At 68.2% G+C, this 15,791-nt stretch overlaps 5 protein-coding genes across 7 annotated transcripts; 3 read left to right on the top strand and 2 right to left on the bottom strand.

Moving 5' to 3' along the window:
• Positions 1-136: 136 nt before the first annotated feature.
• GPRC5C (G protein-coupled receptor class C group 5 member C) lies at positions 137-6,667 on the top strand. Of its 3 annotated transcripts, none has more exons than XM_063409646.1 (5): positions 137-275; positions 3,821-4,841; positions 5,373-5,467; positions 5,665-5,808; positions 5,954-6,667. In XM_063409646.1, the coding sequence occupies exons 2-5, from the start codon at positions 3,830-3,832 to the stop codon at positions 5,984-5,986; spliced, it is 1,284 nt and encodes a 427-aa protein (XP_063265716.1). In that variant the 5' UTR covers positions 137-275; positions 3,821-3,829; the 3' UTR covers positions 5,987-6,667. The 3 variants fall into 3 exon arrangements, with proteins under 3 accessions (XP_063265716.1, XP_063265717.1, XP_063265715.1); XM_063409647.1 differs by having other exon boundaries at positions 192-510; XM_063409645.1 differs by lacking the exon at positions 137-275 and adding an exon at positions 2,456-2,584.
• A 1,104-nt stretch (positions 6,668-7,771) lies between these two features.
• CCDC137 (coiled-coil domain containing 137) lies at positions 7,772-10,422 on the bottom strand. The gene is made up of 6 exons (XM_063409655.1): positions 10,106-10,422; positions 9,595-9,722; positions 9,208-9,418; positions 8,835-8,917; positions 8,642-8,721; positions 7,772-8,502 (listed from the first exon to the last, which is right to left on the bottom strand). The coding sequence occupies exons 1-6, from the start codon at positions 10,420-10,422 to the stop codon at positions 8,311-8,313; spliced, it is 1,011 nt and encodes a 336-aa protein (XP_063265725.1). The 3' UTR covers positions 7,772-8,310.
• Positions 10,423-10,554: 132 nt separating this feature from the next.
• Positions 10,555-12,299, top strand: OXLD1 (oxidoreductase like domain containing 1). The gene is made up of 2 exons (XM_063409656.1): positions 10,555-10,626; positions 11,029-12,299. Exons 1-2 carry the CDS (start codon positions 10,582-10,584, stop codon positions 11,527-11,529), a joined length of 546 nt encoding a protein of 181 aa, XP_063265726.1. The 5' UTR covers positions 10,555-10,581; the 3' UTR covers positions 11,530-12,299.
• Positions 12,300-12,443: 144 nt separating this feature from the next.
• On the top strand, positions 12,444-13,815 carry PDE6G (phosphodiesterase 6G). The gene is made up of 4 exons (XM_063409657.1): positions 12,444-12,750; positions 13,218-13,441; positions 13,514-13,554; positions 13,641-13,815. Exons 2-4 carry the CDS (start codon positions 13,296-13,298, stop codon positions 13,715-13,717), a joined length of 264 nt encoding a protein of 87 aa, XP_063265727.1. The 5' UTR covers positions 12,444-12,750; positions 13,218-13,295; the 3' UTR covers positions 13,718-13,815.
• Positions 13,816-14,066: 251 nt separating this feature from the next.
• TSPAN10 (tetraspanin 10) lies at positions 14,067-15,558 on the bottom strand. The gene is given in 4 exon segments (XM_063409921.1): positions 14,067-14,221; positions 14,224-14,354; positions 14,646-15,223; positions 15,496-15,558. Coding segments are annotated over 4 exon segments (927 nt in total).
• Between the last annotated feature and the right edge of the window lie 233 nt (positions 15,559-15,791).

The raw sequence follows: 15,791 nt of genomic DNA, 5'->3' as shown, positions 1-15,791 counted from the left end.
CGCCGGGGATGTCACCTCATCCCAGACCGGATCCCTGCCGGGGGACAGGGTTAAAGCCCGGCCCGGTAGCGCGGGGGGTACCTGGGAGGTTCTCGCTCCATTAATTCTGGCACGTGAGGAGAGCAGAACCGGGAAGGGATTAGTTATTAACCCGACCGCAGGCAGGGGCTGAGGGGCCGCGGGGCGGGGGGCTCGGCTGCCTCGGGAACCCTCGGCGGGAGCTCCGGGATCGCCACCGGCCCCCCCGACTGCCACCGGCCCCCCTGTGCCAGCCGGTGCGTATTTACTTGGCAAAGGAGGTGGAAATGTGCTGACGGCGTCCGCCGGCGAGGGGCTCCGCTGGGAACGGCTCCGAGCCCCGGCCGGAGCGGCGGGAGGCTCTGGGAGGGCAGCGGGACCCCCGGCCCCAGGTACGGCTCTCGCCTTCCCGAGGGGAGCCCCCGCGGAGACGGGGCTCATCCAGCCGTGCCAGCCGTGCCAGCCGCCCGTCCCTGCGGCTCCCGAGGAAAGGTAAGCCTGGAAAAAATGCGCCCGGCGTGCTGATGTTTTCGGATAGAGCCTGGCCAGGGTCCAGGTGCCGGTGCTGAGCGACATCCCAGCCCCTCGCTGTGGCCTCTGTGCTGGAAGGACCAGTTCTGCCCAGTTCCACCACTGGGATCGCGGTTCCGAGCCCACCCAGAGCACCCGGAGCTGGGACTGGGCTCTGCCCGTGCCGGGAGGTCAGAGCCGGGGATCCACGGCCCCGAGAGGAAACTGAGGGCAGCGTGTGGTGGGCACCACTGCCCAGTGACCCCACAGCCTGTTGGGGTCTTTCTGTAGGACCTGTAAAAACGCCGGGAGCGAGCGACCGGGGCTGGAAGGGCGGGCAGGGAATTCCCCATGGGAAGGGGGAGCGGAAAACGCCCGCAGGGGGTGGAGGGCGAGGGTCCCCGTGGGAACTGGAATCCCCCGCCGTGGGGACGGGGTGCTCCCGTGGGAAGGGAATGAGGAAATCACCCGCCGAGGAGGGGGACAAGAAAGGCAAAGGCTGTGCGGCCGCGGGGCAGCCTCGGCGGGACGGCCGCCTGCCGGTGGCCCCACGGGGGTCACGGGGGTCTCGTCCTGACTCAGCAGCCGGGAAAGCCTCCGGCGGAAGGAAGCAGCCGGTGGAGAGGCCTGGCTGCGGTGTGGGGGCGGCAGGACAAGCGGCCTCCGCTCCCGGCACCGCTTATCCGAGGCTGAGCCTTTCCCGGAGAGCGAGGGCTGCCCAATCGCGGAGCCTGCGCTCCAAACCCCTGGGGAAACTGAGGCACCGGGGCCGCTGCAGAGCCCCTCGCCTGCACTGCCCTGCCCCGCGCGAGGGCAGGGATGATCCAATCCCGAACACCATCCCCAAGCCAAATGATCAAAGAGGAAGAGGGCGGGAGGGTGGCGGTGGCGCCGCTCTGAGCCTGGACGCACCGTCCTGTCCCGGGGGCTCCGGCGGGAGCCGGTCCTTGTGCCACGGGTGCTGCCGGTTCCGGCGGGAGCCAGTCCTCCCACTGCTGCCCTTTCTCCCCGGATTGTTTTCATCCTGGCCTGGACTGGGGCAGGCCACGCCGGAGGCGCATTGAACTTTCCTCTGCATCCTTCACCCTCTTGCTTCACCCTCCCGAAATAGCAGCGCCTGCCTGGAAACCTCTTCCAGAGCTGGCAGGGCCCCCGGGGTGCCCCAAATCTCCCAGGGCTTTTCCCCATCCCCTGGGATGAACGTGGGGTGTCCATCCCAACTCCAGGATCGCGGTCACCCCCATCAGGACAGGGACCACCAAACCCTGCCAGTGCCTCGGGCTGGGGCTGCCCTTGTCCCCGGCCCTCCACAGAAAGGGCTTTTCTGGGGTTTTCTGGGGTTTTCTGGGTCCTGCTGCCCTGCCAAGGGCTCCGGCTTTATCCATCAGCTGACATTCCTCCGGGAGGCCCCTCCAGGCCGGTGTATCCTCGCACGGCGGGGCCGCCTGTGCAGCGCCACCCCCGGCCCCCACCCCAGGGCCCACCGGAGGTGGAAGATCCCGATGGGTGACCGAGACCCCACTGCTCCACCCCTTGTCCCCCGAGGGTCTTTCCTGATGTGCAGCACTCAGCAGGGCCAGGCTGAGACCCCCAGACTCATCACACCGATGGCCAGGTGGGCTCCCCCCTGCTTCACCCCCAGCTCAGGCTCTGCCCCCCTCAGCCCCTCCGTGCCCCCGGGCAGCCCCCCGGCTCCGTCCCATGTCCCCTGAGAGTCCTTCCAGGGGAGACAGAGCCAGGCTGAGCCCCCAGACTCATCACACCGATGGCTGAGGCCGCACTGACTCCTCACACCCATGACCGGGTGGTCTCCCCCCTGTTCCGCCCCCCAGTGCGGGTTCTTCCCCCCACCAGCCCCCTCCGTGCCCCGGTGCGACACCCCCGCCCGGTGCGGCGGGCAGGTCCCGGCCGGCCCCGACCGCGCTCCCGGGGCTGAGCCGCACCTCGGGGAGGGGCCGGGCCAGGCAGGCGCACGGTGCGGCGGCACCGGGGCTGGCTCGGCTCGGCACGGCTCGGCACGGGGGGAGCGGAGCGCCGGGCACCGGGGGCTGGGCCGGTGAGCGGGGCTGGGGGCGGGGGCGAGCCCTGCGGGGCTGGGGGGCACCGGCAACGCCGACGGGAAGAGACCTGGACCGGGACCGAGAGCCGTCCGCCCCCGCAGCTCCTCCGGCCGGAGGGTGGGGGCGGCTCCGGCTGAGTTTTGGGGCCAGGACCCGGCGGGAGCCCCGGGACCGTGCGGGATGGGGGTGCGGGAGGACGGGCGGCGAGAACCGGCGGGAGGGGCAGGGGAAGGGGGACGGGAGCGCGGCGGGACCGGGCTGGGGGAGCGGGGGAAGCCGACGGGCGATGCGAGGGACCGGGCGGGGTTGCAGGAGGAGCAGAACTGGGGACGCGGCTGCAACCGCCGGGGGCGCGGGGGGAACCGAGCGGAGGTACCGGGCTGGAGGTGAGGGGGAACGGGCCGGGGAACGCGGTGGGAACCGGGGGTGGCGGAGCTCCTGGAACCCGCGGGCACAGGGACTCTGTCCTAGGGTGGTGCTGGGGGTTCCTGCCCCCAGCCCGGGCTGGGGGGGTGCCCGGTTCATGGTGCCCCTCGGGGGACCGCTGGTCCTTTTGCTGGGTCCCCTCCGGGTTTCCTCCCCCAGCAGTGAGGCTGCAGCGTCCTCGCTGCCTCCTCTTCCCCGTGCCCACCATGGGGTGGCGGGAATGGGGTGGCAATGAGGGGACAGGGACTGGGACCCCGTGCCTTGCCGTGCCTTGCTGTGCCATGCCGTGCCATACCGTGCCAGGCTGCGGCTGCCTACGTGCCAGCAGGCTGGACATGCAACCTGCACTGGGCCGGTGCCCAAAGCCAGAGGGAAGTGGGACGGGAGGAGTGGAAAGAGGAACGTGGTGGCACGCAGGGACAAGCCAAGGGGACAGCCCTGTCCCCCAGTTATCACCTGTGCCATCTGGTCTGGGCCCACATTTGGTATTCCTGGGAAGCCGTCACGCACGGTGCTGCTCCTGACACTGCAGGAAGGGATCAGGACAGCCCCACAGAATTCCCATGGTGGGAGGGATCAGATGGGGCACAGAGGGGCTGAGCCCCTCCTCAGCTGCCACCAATCTCCAGGCAAGGAGCCAACGGGGGCTGCCTGGTGCCATCTGGAGCTCCCTGTGCCAGCAGGGCAGAGCTCCCCAGGACCCCTCTGCTCCTTGTGCCCAGTGGGGACAACGGGCAGGGATGCTCTGAGCTGAGAGCTGATCCCCATCCCCAGTCCCTGTGCCCTGACCCCGCTGTGTCCCGCAGGGTCCCTGGATGCCACGGTGCAGGATGGGCACCCCGGCCGTGCTGCTGGCCCTGCTCCCCATGGCTACAGCACAGCCCACGCCGCCCCCGGGCTGCAGACACGACCTCTCCTCCCTCTACTACAACCTCTGTGACCTCTCAGCGGGCTGGGGCATCGGGGTGGAGGCAGTGGCCAGCCTCGGCGTGGTGACCACCTTCGTGCTCACCATCGTCCTGGTGGCCAGCCTGCCCTTCGTGCAGGACCGCCAGAAGAAGAGCCTGGTGGCCACGCAGGTCTTCTTCCTTCTGGGCACCTTCGGGCTCTTCTGCCTGACCTTCGACTTCATCGTGGGGCCGGATTTCTCCACCTGCACCTCCCGCCGCTTCCTCTTCGGCGTCCTCTTCGCCATCTGCTTCTCCTGCCTGCTGGCGCATGCCGTGGCCCTCAACTTCCTGGCGCGGCGTAACCGGGCCCCGCGGGGCTGGGTGACGCTGGCGGTGGCCCTGTCCCTCGCCTCGGTCGAGGTCATCATCAACGCCGAGTGGCTCATCATCACGGTGGCGCGGCGCGAGGCCGGCCCCGCCGACCCCTGCCAGCTGGCGGACGCTGACTTCGTCATGGCCCTCATCTACGTCATGGCCCTGCTGGCGGCCGCCTTCGGCACGGCCTGGCCGACCCTCTGTGGCCGCTACGGCCGCTGGCGCAAGCACGGCGCCTTCATCCTGGCCACCACCGGCCTCTCCGTGGCCATCTGGCTGGCGTGGACCGTCATGTACCTGTACGGGAACCGGCGTGCCGGCCACAAGCCCGGCTGGGATGACCCCACGCTGGCCATCGCGCTGGTCTGCAACGCCGCCGCCTTCCTCCTGCTCTACGTCATCCCCGAGGTGACGCACGTGACACGGCGCAGCCCCGAGCAAGCCTTCGAGGACGACGGCTACCCCACGCGAGGGGTGGGCTACGAGACCATCCTCAAGGAGCAGAAGTCGCAGAGCATGTTTGTGGAGAACAAGGCCTTCTCCATGGATGAGCCATCCTTTGGTAGGCAGGGACCCTCTCACCCCGTGGCAGGGCTGCCAGCGGGCACCATCCTCTTGGGGACCCCGGGGGATGTCCCCAGGGTAGATGGCAGCGGTGGCTGGGTGACGGGATGTCTGGCACTGGCGCCTGCTGCTGCTGTGGCTCCCGAGAACTGGCCGGGCTGGGTGTACCAGTCTGGGCTGAGCCCGGCAGCCGCAGGGAGCTCCCTCCCTGGCGTGGGGCGCCCGCGGCTCCTGCCCCTCCGCCCCAGGCCCACGAGACCCTGCAATAACATGGGGTGGTGACAGTCCCAGTGGGTATCATGGGCACCCCATGGGGGAGGGAGGATCCCCCTGAGCAGCACCTGCACCCCACAGACCCTACAATAACAAAGCCACGGCCAGGCAGCATCAATGCCTTCCCTGGGGACAGGAGTGTCCCACGGGAAAGGCACGCAGCTGCTGAGCCAGCTCATTAAACCTGCTAACGAGGTACAGGGAGCCCCAGCGGGGTGGCAGTGGCTCCGTGGTGACTGTCCCCGTGTCTCGGCAGCCAAGAAGCCGGTGTCCCCATACAGTGGCTACAACGGGCAGCTGCTGACCAGCGTCTACCAGCCCACCGAGATGGCCCTGATGCACAAGGGGACGGTGAGTGTGGCACCAGGGGTGGTCACATCCTGCCAGGAGTGACGGGCATGGGGGACAGACGGGGTGTGGGTGGGGGGCTCCCGTGTGTCCCAATGGCTGCTGTAAGGGGGTGGGGACCTTTAGAGCCTTCCCCGGGACCCCGTGGGGCTCGGGCATTCCCGGTGCTGTGACCTCCCACCCCCGTGTCTGTCCCCCAGAGCGAAGGTCCCTACGACGTGATCCTGCCCCGCGCCTCCACCAGCCCCATGCCCGGCAGCGCCAGCTCCACGCTCCGAGCCGAGGACGCCTTCGCGGCACAGGCCCGGCACTGCAGCATCCCCAGGGACACCCGGAGCTGCCAGGTGGGTGAACGGTGGCTGCAGCAGGGGCAAAGTCCGGCCCCACCGTGGCGACGGCTCTGCCCGGCACCCAGAGCCCCCCCTGGTGGGTCAGGGTACACGCCCGTGGTCCTGTTGCCACCGCGGTGCCACCCTGCTCTGCCTGCAGGTGCAGTCCCCGTACGGCAGGAACCGGTGGTGAAGCCCCCCTGAGGCAATCCCACAGCGCCGGCACAGCCACGGCCCCTCTGTCCCTCCGTCCAGGGCTTGCCCAGCCTCATCCCACCCTGCCGTGTGAATCCCACCCCGGCTGGCAGCCAGAGCTGGTTCCTGCCCGAGGGATGCCTGGACACGGTCCCAGAGCCAGCGCTGCCACCTGCCCGTCCCACCCGGCCATGGACCCCACATCCCTGCCTCAAGGACTGGCTCCCGTGGGGACACCCCCGGCTGTTGCCTCACTGCCTTTGTGATGCACAGACACCCCACCTTCCCCAGATCATGGACCCTCCAAAGCCAGGGACCCCCGCCCAGGACACCCTCAGCACCGAGTCCCTGGCCCCACGCTGACCCCCACCAGCTGTCCCCCGAGCTGAGCTGGCCCCGTCCCACTGCAGGGCACAAGGGGACACAAAGCTGTCCCCAGCTCTGCCTCCTTCTGTGCCTGTTTCCCCATTGCTGGGGGTCCAGGGGATCAGTGCCTTGCTGGGGCTGGGGACCGGCCCCCACAGCTCTGGCCATCTTCTTGATGCCTTCCCCCTCCGGGGCTCAGGGACCCCTGCAGGGAGCGGGGAGGGAGCTGGGCCCCTCGCCCTCCTTGTGGCTTTCTCTGCCAAGTTTCCTTTCCCTTTTTTTCAGGTCACCCCAATAAAGGTGGTTTTTCCTATGACGCTGTCACAAGTGGCCTGTGATGGGGTCTCAGGTGTTCCCAATGCCCCTGGCTGCTCCCACGGGCTCAGCCCCCGTTTAGGGGAGTGACAGAGGCCATGAGGGGGGCTCCGGGCAGGGTCCCCAGCACCCCCATCCCCCAGGCTGGGGCCGCTGGGCCAGGATCCCGTGGGCAGATGGGCTGCCGGGCAGGAGGTGGCACAGCACGGAGGACGTGCCAAGGTCGTGGTGGTTTTCCCGCTCGGATTGCCTTCCCCTCCACAGCCATTCCTCCTCCTCCGGGCAGGAAGCCTGCGGCCGGCAGTGCCATGAATTATTCAGGGCTGGAATGGCTCCGTGGGGGCAGCGGGTGACCCGGTCTCCTTGAGCCGGAGCCGGGATGGCGGCACTGGGGCTGCCGGTGGGCACGAGTGCCCTGCACGGTGTCCACGCAAGGGACACACAGCGGGAGGGTGGCACCGGCCGTGTCCCGCCTGTGCCTTTAGCTGGCACAAGCCCACGCTCCCGGCTCCGGGGACACAGCCGGAGGGTGTTTGCAGCAGGATGTGGCCGTGCCCCCCGGGCTGTGCTGCGTCACCCGTGTTTACCTGTCACCTGTGTTTACCTGGCACCGAGCGGCAGCGGGGACATTGCCCGGCAGCACCAGGCACTCGGTGTCACCAGGGCCACTGTCACCACAGCACCGGCTGCGGGCACCACATGGCACAGCGGGTGACCCCCCCCAAAGTCACCTCCACCTCGGCAGGGACACAGCGGTGACACCCTGGGTACAGCAGAGCCACCCGAAAAAACAAGGTACGAGGAGTGCTGCACCGAGGCGCGGCGGGGCACGGCGGGGCGGCCCCGTGGCCGTGCCCGGCCCCTCCGGAAGAGCGGGATCCCACCGGCCCCGCCAGCGCCGGCCGCGGCCGCGCTCCAACAGGGAGCGCTTTGTGCCGGCGGGGCCGCGAACAGCGGCGCCTTTGTCCGGCCAGGTGAGGCGGGCACGGCCGCGCCGCGCCGGGAGCAGCGCCGGGAGCGGCCCCGGAGCCTCCCCGGAGCCGGGGGCTGCCCGGGGGGGTGGCAGGGTGGTGGCAGGTGGCACCGGCGTGGCGCGGGGGCAGCGGTGGGGACGTGGCAGCGCACCTGGCACCGGGGTCACCGTGAGCAGGGCCAGGCAGGGACACGGGCTGCGATGCCAAGGGCAGGGCTGTGGGTGGCTGCAGCCCCAGGGCGCAAGCAGGGTCACCAATAGTGACACTAAAGGCAAGTGACACCGTGCAGGGGAGTCCTCCATGTCCCCAGCACTGCCCCACTGTCCCCCCACCGGGCTGGCCAGGCACTGGGGTCTCCTCATGGCTGAGGAAGAAGGCTCCTGCCCCCACCAGAGCCCTGCCAGGGCCAGCCCGTGGCAACAGTGACATGCCTGGGGCTGCCACCTGCCACCACATCAGTGTCCCTAAGGGATCCCTAAGGATCTGGGAGCACAGACACGCTCACACCACCGGCTCCCACTGGCACTTTTTACTCCAAGCGGAGTCCGTGGCACCGCAGGGACCCCGCTCCAGCGCTGAGCCGTGGAGTGTGGAGCTGCGGGAAGCCCCGGGGCTCAGCAGGGACACAGGAGCATCAGGGCAGGGCCCCTCCCGAGTCCCAAAGTGCTCAGCCTGGACCAGCCCGGGCCCGCTGCAGCTGCTTGCGCCTCTGGATGTCCCTGTAGGCCTGGATGACGCGCGCCCGCTCCTCCTCCAGGATGCGCCGGCGAGCCATGGACATCACCGGGGACACGGGGGACATGGGGGACGCTGGGCCCTGGCCCAGGCGGGGCGTCAGGAGGAGCTGCTTGCGCCCAGCCTGCAGGCAGAGACAGGACAGCTCAGGGGTGAAGGGTGAGACACTGGGACTGCACCCCAAGGAGCTATCACCGCCTCACTGCGGCCACCACTGCCCTCCCAGGTACCCCAGGGTGGGTGGCATTGTCCCCAGAGCTCACCTGCTCGGCAGGACCCCGTCCCCTGGGCCGTGAGGTGATGGTGGGAGGCTGTGTCACCACTTCTCCAAAGGGCACCGTGTCTGCAAGTGAGGCCAGGCTCAGTGGGAGCCCCTCGGGGTGCCCAGCCCAGCTCCCCCCACCCCTCCATGTGCAGCCCCCCGGGGCTGAGGGTCACCCCCCACTCCATGCCCACCTTGGAACAGGCTCTTCTCCAGCATGGCCTCCTTCTTCTCCTCCTTTTTCTTCCGAACTTTTTCCAGCTTCCTTTTCTGAAACCTGAAGAGCCACAATAGGGCTGGGGCTCAGGAGCGGACAGGGAGCAAGGAATGAGTCCCTACCCCACCCTACCCCTTTTGGGAGCCCCTCAAATCCCACAGTTTTTCCCTCAGGAGGGTGAAGCAGGCTTGTGGCTGCTCCCAGAGATCCGTCCCCATGGAAAGGGGGCCCACTGCCCCCCACCTGCACCCGCAGCCACCGCCAACACCGACCTGCCCTGCAGAACCGGGCAAGGGGACAGGCCACAGGTGTGGGCTGGCCCCATCCAGCCCCCATGGCCTTGCTCTCACTCTTTTTTCCTTTTGGACTTCTCTGGAGCCGTCCCCTCCTTCTCGGGCTCTCGCTGGAGCTGGTTCTCCGTGAGGAAGAGGACGTGTTGCACCTCCTGCTCCATGCGGCAGATGTAGGAGCGCTCCGACTCCCCCCTGCCCCTGCGGAACCTGGGCACAGGGATGTCCCCCGGGGCCCTGGGGCCCTTGGACTTCTGCTGCTGCTTCTCCTCTAGGAGAGACAGGGGACATTTCTGCAGCGGTGACACCACGGGGGTCCCTGCGGCTGGCAGAGCCCGGCTGGGACATCACCGGAGGGAGGAGGGTGTCCCACGGCAGGATCCAGCCGTGCCACGGGCTCCTGGGCCAGGCCCTTGGCCACCTGCTGGGGCCACCCGCGTGTCCCACCTGCCACCGGCCTCTTCCCCGGCCCTGGGCGCCTCAGGGCCTCGCGGCTCCGCATGAGCTCCCGCAGGCGGAACGGGATCTCCTGCTCGTCGGGGTGTTTGGGCTTCATGTTGTCCTTCTTCTCCTTCCTGGGGAAAACGAGCACAGTGAGAGCACTCCAGGGAAGCACCAGGACCTGGAGGCTGGGACAGCGGGAGCCGGGCACTGGGACAGCGGGACCGGGCACTGGGACAGCGGGACCCGGGCACTGGGACAGCGGGACCCGGGCACTGGGACAGCGGGACCCGGGCACTGGGACAGCGGGAGCCAGGCACGGAAGGATGCTGGGATTTGAGCATGGTGGGAAACAGACTCGGGCATGGCGGGACACCGGGACCGAGGCAAGGGGAGAGATCAGGGCGCAGATTCCGAGAACGGGACCCCGCCAGGGCCCATCCGCGCCCCGAGACCCCGCGTGGATGCAGACCCCAAACCGGGAGAGACCCCGCGACTGAATCCCGCGGGCACGGACCTTTTGCGCAGTGGGACGGCTGGTCCATGTTCCGATCTCGGTCCCGCTTTCTGTCCCGATCCCGCTTTCTGCCCCTGTCCTGGTCCCGGTCCCCGGCCCTGTTTCGGTCTCGATCCCGGTCTCTGTCCCTGTTTCGGTCCCAATCCCGGCCTCTGTCCCTGTTTCGGTCCCGATCCCGGTCTCTGTCCCTGTTTCGGTCCCGGTCCCGGTCTCTGTCCCTGTTTCGGTCCTGATGCCAGTTTTTGTCGCGGTCCCCGGGCCGGTTTCTGTCCCTGTCCCCGTCCCGGTGCCCGGGCCATGGTTCCGCCACTCCCCATGTGGCCGTTCCGCCGCCACTTCCGCCTTTCTGGCCCCGCCCCCTGCTGCTTATTGGTCCCATCTTACCCGCCCATCCCGCCCCTCTGAGCGTACCGCGTCTCCATTGGCTGGCAGAGCTGTCACTCGGCGCGGGGGCGGGGTCAGAGTGCAGTGGCCGGATGCTGCTGCGGGGGGCGCGGGGGCTGGCGGGGGCGCGCCGGGGGGTGAGCGGGGACCGGGGGGACAACGGGGGGGACAGCAGGGGACAACGGGACACGGGGGGGACAGGGGGGACAACGGGGGACAACGGAACACGAGGGACAGTGGAGGGGACACGGGGGAGTCCTGGGGATGGCGGGGGAAAGGGGGGCTTGGGGGACATGAGGGGACAAGGAGGGGAGGGGGGCTGTGGGGAGTCGGGGGACAAGGACGGCGCTGGGGGGGGTGCAGGGGGGTGCAGGGAATGGGGTGGGGGCAGGAGCTGGGGGTGTGGGGAGGGGGATTGGCGGTGCTGGGGGTGACAGCGGTGGGCGGGGGATGCATGGGAGCAGGGGGCTCCTGTGGCAGGGGGTTCCCCGCCGTGCCCCCCAGGCCGGCTCCAGCACGGGGGTCTCTGTTCCCTGCAGCCCCCGAACAGCCCCGGAGGGTCCCCCGGCAGCGGCCCCCGGGGGCGCTCGGACACCGCAGGCGAGGCCGGCGGCACCTCGGACCCTGCGGGAGGGGACAGCAGCACGGCCACCCCCGGTGGTGACAGCGGGGACCCTGCGGGAGGGGACAGCAGCACGGCCACCCCCGGTGGTGACAGCGGGGACCCTGCGGGAGGGGACAGCAGCACGGCCACCCCCGGTGGTGACAGCGGGGACCCTGCGGGAGGGGACAGCAGCACGGCCACCCCCGGTGGTGACAGCGGGGACCCTGCTGCAGCCCCCCCGGTGCCACCACCGCCCACGCACTGCTGCGGCACCGGCTGCCCCAACTGCGTGTGGGTGGGGTACGTGGAGGAGCTGCTGCAGCGGCACCGGGACGGCGGAGCCCAGGCCCTGGCGGCCGTGGAGCAGCACGTGGAGGACGAGAACATCAAAATGATCCTCAGGATGGAGATCAGGCTGCGGGCCAGGAAGGACTGAGCCTCCCCCGGCCCCCCAGACTGGTGGGGACACCACTGGAGTGGCAGGATCCGGACCTGGAGCATTTGTAGTGTTTGTTGTGTGCTGAGCTCGGGATCCGGGGGTGTCAGGCCAGGCCGGGTCACCTCCCGTGTCAGAGGGAGCTGTCCTTGGGGACAGGCTGGGCTCAGGCCTGTCCTGAGCCCTGGATTTCCCGGGAGCTTGATGCTGTGCTCTCCTCAGCACGGCAAATCCCTGCCAAGGGCAGACTGGGGCTACCCCCCAGCCCTCCTCCTCCTCCTGTGCTCCCAGCTGGAATTTAAGCACCTCGGGGGGATTTTCAGCACCTTGGCCGTGCCCTGGTGATGGGGAGGGCTCAGGGGCAGCGTGTGTCACCCAGCACGTGGGAAGCAGCAGCCTCCTGTCAAGGATGCTGGCCCTGTCCCTGTCACATCCTGCCAGGCTGCTCTCCAAGGTGCCTTTTCTGCCTCCACCTTAAATCCCCATAAACTTGTCCCAAATCCCCCCACTCCATCCTGGGGGACTCGCAGCCACTGAGACCCACACAGACCCCCCACATCATCCTGGGACAAGGTCCCCAAGAAGCCACTGAGCCCTCGAGTGTCACTCATTAATGAACCCCAATTAACAGCCAGGCTCTGCTCTCTGCCAGGGAAGTAGGTGGTTCTCCATGGAAAGCACTCCTGGATCCCTTTGATCCTATTTGTTGGAGCCCAACTAATTGCAATTAGTGGCAGGGACTGAAGTTCAATTAAAGTGTGCCGAGATTATTCTGTTTTTAATTGCTTTAGTGCTGGATTAGGGAAGCTTTAGAGCGACACCGGTCGTGGACAGGGGCTGCCCAACCCTCCCTGGCTGGCACCAGGACCCCACCCCGGCTGGAAGGGAGGCTGGAATGGGGGTCCCATCACTCCCTCTGGGCTCAGGGACACTGAGGGAATCTTTGGGAATGGGGATCCCCCAGGAGAGGAGGCAGGGTTCCCCCCACGTGGATCCACCGCCCACCCGGCACGGTCAGGGCTAATCCTGACACCTCCTCCCCACCAGAGCAGGGGAAGGACACTGGATTACCCCTGGGGAAAGAAGGGAGGGAAATAATCCTATTACCCCCAGGCAGGATAAATCTCCCTCCCCGAAAAGCCCCCCAGAGCATCTCTGGGCCTCGGGACGGAGGGGAGCGGGCGGAGGGAGCAGCTGTGGAGTCGGGACTCGCGGGACTCTGTGAGTCAGGGGTTTGCGGGCTGGGAGAGGGCGTGGGGCTGCTTTGCTGCTCTTCCTGCATCCAGGAACAGCTCCCCGGGTGGGATCCTTGTTCCCAGGGCCGTGTCCAGCTCTGCAGCAGGGCCAAATCCCTCATGCCTATCCCAGAGCTGGGCTTGTGTCCCCAGATTCCCACTCCTGGTGCCGTGGGCCATCCTCTGCTCCCCCTTTCTAACTAGGGTACCCACCACCCCCACCCAGAGCTGGGGCCAGCCATGGGAGGGTCCTGGCAGTGCCCCGAGGGGTCTCCACGTGTCACATCCACACTGGGGTGGGGGACAAGGGAGGAAGGAGCAGCAGCAGCTCTGGGGTCCCCCGGGATGCCCTTCCCTGGCTTTGGGGATTAATGGGGCTGTGGGGAGGGGGCTCTGCAAAGCCCATCAGGGAGCGGGTGGGAGGAGAAGCTGGTGCCCCCCGTTTCCCTCCAGCGGGTGTGAGGAGCCGTCCCTGGCAGCGCCGGATCCGCAGGGAGCGCCGTGAGCCGGGGCTGCCGGCCCCCCACAGCCATGAGCCTGGAGCCCCCCAAGCTGGAGGTCAAATCGGCCACGAGGGTGACCGGGGGTCCTGCCACCCCCCGCAAGGGGCCCCCCAAGTTCAAGCAGAGGCAGACGAGGCAGTTCAAGAGCAAACCCCCCAAAAAGGGGGTGCAGGGGTGAGTGGGGAACAGTCCTGGGATGGGGGGGCTCTGCCTGGGTCAGGCCAGACAATCCCTCTTTCCTTGCAGGTTTGGTGATGACATCCCAGGCATGGAGGGGTTGGGAACAGGTATGGGAAGGCCACCCCTTTGGCATGGGGGGATCAGGGGCTGGGGGGGGTCACAGTGCCACAACCTCTGTGCTCTCTCTCCTCAGACATCACTGTCATCTGTCCCTGGGAAGCCTTCAGCCACCTGGAGCTGCACGAGCTGGCTCAGTACGGAATCATTTAGGATTTGGGCAGGCTCACCACCCCCGTAGTGTTGTGTAGGTCGAGGCCCCCCCGCCCATGCTGGGGGGGCTCAGCTTGAAAAAATGTTCATTAAACTCAAACGAGCACAGGAGTCGGTGTTGTGGGCTGGGGAGGAGGGAAAGCGGCTCCCCGCAGCCTGGGGTGGGATGGGCAGGACACAGATGGGTTCAGGATTCTGACATGGTTTATTTGGGGCTGGACATCCCCAAATCCCCACCCTTGGAGAGCAGCAGTGTCCCTGCACCAGTGGCGATGGAGGCACAGACATCTCCAGATTTTCATAAGGTTTATTTGAGACCAAACCAAACATCCCAATCCCCAGGGTGCCCTCACTCCCACACCCTCACAGCCGTGATATCCCCAAGCACCCTCAGCACCAGGAGCGCTCCCACGGCCTCCACCAGCACCAGGGCGGCGGCACCGGCGGCGATGGCCCCGGCCTGGCGCTGCAGCCACGTGGCCAGCGCAGCCCCACAGCCCCCGCCACCGCCGCCCCCAGCCCCAGCACCCCGAACCCGCACTGCGCGTTGGGCACGGAGCCGCCCTGCAGCGGGTCCTGGCAGCACGAGGCCGGCACGCCGCACGCCTGCGCGCCCGGGGCGCTGCAGTTGAAGTACCTGCGGGACGGACACGGAGATGTGGGGTCACACACGAGTGGGGTGCGGGGATGGGGGTCTCTCACGCTCCCCAGCCACAGAACTGGGCACCAGCTGTGGGTTCCAGCTCATCCCTCTCTTTTCTGGACTGTTCTGGGGCTCCCACCACCCCAAACACGAGACCACAGCACAGACCCCACAAGGAACAGGGGGGTCTTCAGCTCTGTAGGGGGAATGGGGTCCCTCAAAGGAGGTTTCCAGCCCTGTGGTGGGCATGGGGTCCCCCACTACGCCCCCCTGGCCCCGACTCACGGGTTGCTCTCCCAGTCACGATAGGACTCGAGGCCACAGCACTGGAGGCTCCGCTGCACCTCATCCACCAGGAACTGCAGGTCGGGGTCCTCCTGGTAGCGCAGGAGGCAGAGGAGCAGCAGGTCCCGCAGCGCGTCCCGCAGCTGCCGCCGTGCCAGCAGCAGCAGGAGCCCCCCCAGCACCTCCAGCCCCCCGAACGCCAGCACAGCACCCAGGAAGAAGCGCAGCAGGCAGGGGCTGGTGCAGAAGGAGCCCAGGCAGCCGGCCAGGGACACGATGCTGGCCCCCAGCCCTGCCAGCACGAAGAGCAGCATGGGGTCCGAGCCCAGGGGCACCCCACGCTCCCCCCCAGGCAGGGGGTTCTTGGCCAGCAGCCCCCAGACCCCCACAGCAAGAGTCAGCAGCCCCAGCAGGAGGAAGAGGAGGTTCCAGAGGAAGGCCAGGTAGCGCACGCAGCGGCTGAAGGGGCTCAGTTTGGGGGGGTCGGGGTACCACACCCCGGGGTCCTGCTCGGCCGTGTCGTCGTCGTCATCATCGTCATCAAAGGAGGAGTAGGGCAGCTCCACCAGCCTGGATGCCTGCACGGACAGAGGAGCCAGGAATGTTCCTCCAGCCCAGGAACCTTGTCCCACAGCCGGACACTGTCACAGGCTCCTGCAGCCACCCTACACAGCCTTGCTTAGCCCCAAGCCCACCCCTGCTCACCACGGGGGACTGCAGGGGGCACCCCAAAGACTGTGACCCTAAGAGACTCCCAGGGATGCAGCACAGTGGCAGCACGCTGCTACCCGGGGCGGGGGACGTGGGGTGCACGAGTCCCGTGGCAGAGGAGCGAGGGTCCCGGGGTTACCTGGGGCAGCAGCCGGGTGCCCTCCCCGTGGGGCTGGAACAGGCGAACTCTGCTCAGCGCCATCACCGTTACCTCGTGCCCGGACCCGTCACACTCCCATCATGTGAGGGGCTGCGGGCGGGCTTAAATGGGGCTGTGTGTGCCGCCCTACAGCTGGGCACGATCCCCCTACCCACCCACCCCCACAGCCGGCCCCGATCGCCCCCCGCTCCACAGCTGGACCCGATCCCTCCCTCCGACACCGCGGGGACCCTCCGAGGGCACCGGCGGGGGGGCTGGTTGCGTGCAGAACCAAA

The sequence above is a fragment of the Prinia subflava genome, chromosome 12, assembly GCF_021018805.1.
Source record: "Prinia subflava isolate CZ2003 ecotype Zambia chromosome 12, Cam_Psub_1.2, whole genome shotgun sequence".
In the NCBI taxonomy this organism is placed as follows: Eukaryota; Metazoa; Chordata; class Aves; order Passeriformes; family Cisticolidae; genus Prinia; species Prinia subflava.
The sequence above is the reverse complement of the archived record's forward strand: the minus strand, read 5'-3'. Positions and strand labels throughout refer to the sequence as shown.

Coding starts and splice junctions, on each gene's coding strand:
- GPRC5C (XM_063409646.1), top strand. CDS start 3,830: ATGCCACGGTGCAGGATGGGCACCCCGGCCGTGCTGCTGGCCCTGCTC. Junction 4,842..5,372: donor CATGGATGAGCCATCCTTTG/GTAGGCAGGGAC, acceptor GTGTCTCGGCAG/CCAAGAAGCCGGTGTCCCCA. Junction 5,468..5,664: donor CCCTGATGCACAAGGGGACG/GTGAGTGTGGCA, acceptor TCTGTCCCCCAG/AGCGAAGGTCCCTACGACGT.
- CCDC137 (XM_063409655.1), bottom strand. CDS start 10,422: ATGGGGAGTGGCGGAACCATGGCCCGGGCACCGGGACGGGGACAGGGA. Junction 9,419..9,594: donor GGGGAAGAGGCCGGTGGCAG/GTGGGACACGCG, acceptor TGTCTCTCCTAG/AGGAGAAGCAGCAGCAGAAG. Junction 8,918..9,207: donor AAGTCCAAAAGGAAAAAAGA/GTGAGAGCAAGG, acceptor GTGGCTCTTCAG/GTTTCAGAAAAGGAAGCTGG.
- OXLD1 (XM_063409656.1), top strand. CDS start 10,582: ATGCTGCTGCGGGGGGCGCGGGGGCTGGCGGGGGCGCGCCGGGGG. Junction 10,627..11,028: donor TGGCGGGGGCGCGCCGGGGG/GTGAGCGGGGAC, acceptor TGTTCCCTGCAG/CCCCCGAACAGCCCCGGAGG.
- PDE6G (XM_063409657.1), top strand. CDS start 13,296: ATGAGCCTGGAGCCCCCCAAGCTGGAGGTCAAATCGGCCACGAGGGTG. Junction 13,442..13,513: donor CCCAAAAAGGGGGTGCAGGG/GTGAGTGGGGAA, acceptor CTTTCCTTGCAG/GTTTGGTGATGACATCCCAG. Junction 13,555..13,640: donor CATGGAGGGGTTGGGAACAG/GTATGGGAAGGC, acceptor CTCTCTCCTCAG/ACATCACTGTCATCTGTCCC.